At 39.2% G+C, this 4,482-nt stretch overlaps 1 protein-coding gene across 1 annotated transcript; it reads right to left on the bottom strand.

Annotated features, from left to right (window-relative positions):
• Nucleotides 1-2,136: 2,136 nt before the first annotated feature.
• LOC149267277 (uncharacterized) lies at nt 2,137-2,592 on the bottom strand. The gene has a single exon (XM_089410665.1). The coding sequence runs from the start codon at nt 2,590-2,592 to the stop codon at nt 2,137-2,139; it is 456 nt and encodes a 151-aa protein (XP_089266791.1).
• Nucleotides 2,593-4,482: the final 1,890 nt, after the last annotated feature.

Here is a 4,482-nt window from a genome sequence, read left to right as displayed (position 1 = left end):
GAAGAATCACCGCACCTCTATAGAATCCGTAATTTCCACCCTGGGATCCTAGTTACTGGCTTGTAATGTTTACCAACACCTGCGGGTTTTGGTGTAATGGCAAACCTCCACATGGTATCAGAGCTTGGACCCAGGTTCGATTCCCCCAAGTTGCGTTTAAGGGGGGGTGTTGGAAGAATCACCGCACCTCTATAGAATCCGTAATTTCCACCCTGGGATCCTAGTTACTGGCTTGTAATGTTTACCAACACCTGCGGGTTTTGGTGTAATGGCAAACCTCCACATGGTATTAGAGCTTGGACCCAGGTTCGATTCCCCCAAGTTGCGTTTGAGGGGGGGTGTTGGAAGAATCACCGCACCTCTATAGAATCTGTAATTTCCACCCTGGGGATCCTAGTTACTAGCTTGTAATGTTTACCAAGACCTGCGGGTTTTGGTGTAATGGCAAACCTCCACATGGTATCAGAGGTTGGACCCAGGTTCGATTCCCCCAAGTTGCGTTTGAGGGGGGGTGTTGGAAGAATCACCGCACCTCTATAGAATCCGTAATTTCCACACTGGGATCTTAGTTACTGGCTTGTAATGTTTACCAAAACCTGCGGGTTTTGGTGTAACGGCAAACAATAAACAAGCTTGCAAGAGAAGGAAGGAGGCAACAACAATTGAGAAAGGAATGATCAAATGGCTATGCAAAGTTGTGTGTTCAACCTTTACTAGCTAGATTCATCTGTGCAGGTTTTCTAACACATTTACATGGTATCAGAGCCCACAGGTTGCTAGATAAAAGGCGCATCAGTACTTTATTTTGCAAGTATTACAGCTTGGAGATCGAAGATTGACAAAAAAATGGAGTTTCCCAAAGCATCGATCCTAACACCGTACAACTATCATGAATGGAAGGATCAAATGGCTCTGCAAAGTTGTGTGTTCAACCTTTACTAGCTAGATTCATCTGTGCAGGTTTTCTAACACATTTACATCCATCAATCAATCTGCATGATTGCCTGTAAGACCGCTGTAGCACTTTACTCAGCCTCAAATTGCAATTAATAACCATTTTTCTGTAAATCTTGCAGGAGTTGAATCAGATGGAGGTGTTATGATTCCGAAGATGGAAAGTCCGAGGAATGGGAATATGAATATCACTGTAAATAGCCCGGTTAGGGATCTCCAAAGTCGCGATCGGGTTGGATGTAACGCCTCGTTGAGGAGGATTTTCTTGGAATGATATAATATATAGTAAGAGTCGTTCCCTACGATATTGTTATTCATCCTCATTTCTTTCGTTAGCGTGTCTAGAGGGAGCCTATGGTTTCAATGGACGCACGAAATTCGATGAGTTGCAATACCGAGACGACGATCTGAATACAATCTACTGGTGTGGATGCACTAACATATCGGTGGCCAGGATTCTAGCCGGGGAAAATTATTAATATTGGATTACGTTATTAATATTTGAATTCAACGTTTATAAATTATGGATCCATCTTGATGTTTAGGATATGTGTGTTGGAAGAATCACCGCACCTCTATAGAATCCGTAATTTCCACCGTGGGATCCTAGTTACTCGCTTGTAATGTTTACCAAAACCTGCGGGTTTTGGTGTAACGAAAAACCTCCACATGGTATCAGAGCTTGGACCTAGGTTCGATTCCCCCAAGTTGCATTTGAGGGGGGTGTTGAAAGAATCACCGCACCTCTATAGAATCCGTAATTTCCACCCTGGGATCCTAGTTACTGGCTTGTAATGTTTACCAAGACCTGCGGGTTTTGGTGTAATGGCAAACCTCCACATGGTATCAGAGGTTCGATTCCCCCAAGTTGCTTTTGAGGGGGGGTGTTGGAAGAATCACCGCACCTCTATAGAATTCGTAATTTCCACCCTCGGATCCTAGTTACTGGCTTGTAATGTTTACCAAAACCTGCGAGTTTTGGTGTAACCGCAAACCTCCACAATGGACTAGCAACTTCAAGAAGAGAAACTCACCCCATGAAATTACATCGGCAACCTTACTGCTGGATATACGAGGAATCCTCTTCAACCGATCATGTTGGGGAAACCGTGAAACAAAATCAAAAGCGCTAGGAGGGCCTAAAGAAATTGCAAGGTGCAAACTTGGTGGCAGCGGCGATTCTCAAATAACATGTCTGGTATCATTACACATCAGGGGAAACCAGCTGTTGATGGATGATGTGGGAGATGCCAACAAATACTTCCATGGTATTTCAACCCATCCAACCACCTCCGACGATTTGGGCATAGTAATTCCCAATAATCTAGTTTTCCTCCTCTGCCTCAATTCAAACATCACAAACAGCTTTTGCAAATCACAAAGACTCCCTGTGTACTCCAAGCAGAATGTTTGCTTCCATTCAGGATAAGGCATCGCCATGACTTCCCTCGTATTCACTGCAACATTACCCCCCTCCCCATCTCCACTGCACAGATGATATCTAACAAACATGCTGGTGCGTTTGCCTGCAGGCTTAACATTTCTTGCTTCAGTAACCTTCAAATTCACGAATATATGCCCGCTGTTCTCCCTTCCACCAACGCCTTGAATATCCAATCTACAACTTTTTCTCTGCATCACCACTTGAAAACTAATTGTCCATCAACATACTCAATACTCAACATGCCTGCAGCATTCGAGTTTAGGTTTGCAAACATATATAGAGAATTTTCGACGATGAGAAGTAAATCTTATGTCAGGTGCAGAATACTTTTCAAAAAAAAAATTCAAATTTAGGTACTGCCCAAATATAAGTTGATATTCATGATCAGCGCGTCAACTAACTGGAGATTGGACAACGTTAGAGTCATCTAAAGATTCTACACGTGGCACTGTACGACAAGGAGTTATTTTTTCATAGAACAATGCAGCTGTCAATGTTACTCAAAGCAAAATGTAATAAGCAAACACAGTTCGTTGAAGATGCAGAGCAATGAATTGATCCAGAATTCGAAAAATATTCATGAGCTATAAAATTACGGAAATGTACTCTAGAAAAGCTCAATCTCTGAAGCACACATGTGATTAAGGTTACTGAAACACGATGACGGGGGTAGGTTTATCTGATGAGAAGAATGGGCAGAATGTTATGCCTCGCATTGGATTCGAAGGTGCATTATAAGTAATTGACCTTTATGTTTTTCCTTACTAAATTAATTGAAATTGTTGTGCAGAGGAGTTATGAAACTGTATGGAAATTTGAGAAAATAAAATTATTGTAAAATCAGACCAGTAGTTTCGAAAAAAAAGTTGTCTAAATTGTATCATATCAAAATAGTATAATAATAGTTTGAATATTCAAAAGTATTAAAAATAATATTAAAAAAAAGTATATAGATATATCTAAATAGTAGAAACTAAAAATATAGTAAATATAATAAAATTAGTCAATTATGCTACAGGCGGCACCTAGTGGAATCGTTGAGTCATAAATGCCATGATTTTTGGAATACCATTGAGTAGTCTAATGACCTAATGACATTTGGCATGATTTTTGGAATACCATTGAGTAGTCTAATGACCTAATGACATTGACCTGATTATGCTGAAACCAGCAATGTAACGCTAATGTCTTAAGCTCAACATGAATTTTGTCCAATTGTGATGGAATTCTTTTATATGGCTTTAATTCTTTTTATAAAGAGCTTTTCTTTTAGTATTTGGTTCTTTATGCCATGGCATTAGGTGGGATCCAATTCTCCATTTTGATATTGATATCTTAATTAAATATAATTCCCACACTCTCCTCCAATTTTTCTCTCCATTATCTCAAGTTTTTCTAGATTTTGTTGGGGATTTTTCTGATAAAATCTCAAAAACAAAGAATGACTAAACACAGAGACAATGCTCTGTTCTCTCCACACGATCTTAGCACAGGGAAGCTTTTAAAAAAAAATTATTTGATTTCACACACAAACAAATTTCTATTCATTAATAAAAGCAACTGCTGTTACAAACTTCTTCTTCTCTCTCAGAGGGATTCACCGAGAACATTTAAAAAAAAATTACTCAGTCTTCTCCTGAGATTTTACACTGCTGTGTGTAAGAATCTCTTCTACATTCACTGCTGTAAAAACAGACTTCTACTACAGAAAAATTACTTTCACTGCTGTGTGGAAATTACACGAATTTTCTTCACGCTGCTGCGTGGGTTACAATACATCGCACTGCTGTGCCTCACTCTTCAATTTCATTACTTCGCACTGCTGTGCATTACCTTCCTCCTTTTTCTATACATGAAAAAACATTACATATATATATATGGCAATAAAACAAAAGGACTTACATATGTTTCTACTTGCCAAGCTGCCGTAAAATAAAAAACAATAAAATTAAATGATTTTTTCAGCTTTTACTTGTGCCCATACTAGCTTTTACTTGTGCCCATACTCCCGCTGAAATAAAATTAAAAACTTCACCAAAACTTACCAACCCACAGTAAATAGCATTTACTGTTTTACTGACATT

The sequence above is a fragment of the Pinus tabuliformis genome, chromosome 6 (genome assembly GCF_031772625.1).
Source record: "Pinus tabuliformis cultivar Carrire ecotype Pingquan chromosome 6, CPIR1, whole genome shotgun sequence".
Lineage (NCBI taxonomy): Eukaryota > Viridiplantae > Streptophyta > Pinopsida > Pinales > Pinaceae > Pinus > Pinus tabuliformis.
The sequence above is the reverse complement of the archived record's forward strand: the minus strand, read 5'-3'. Positions and strand labels throughout refer to the sequence as shown.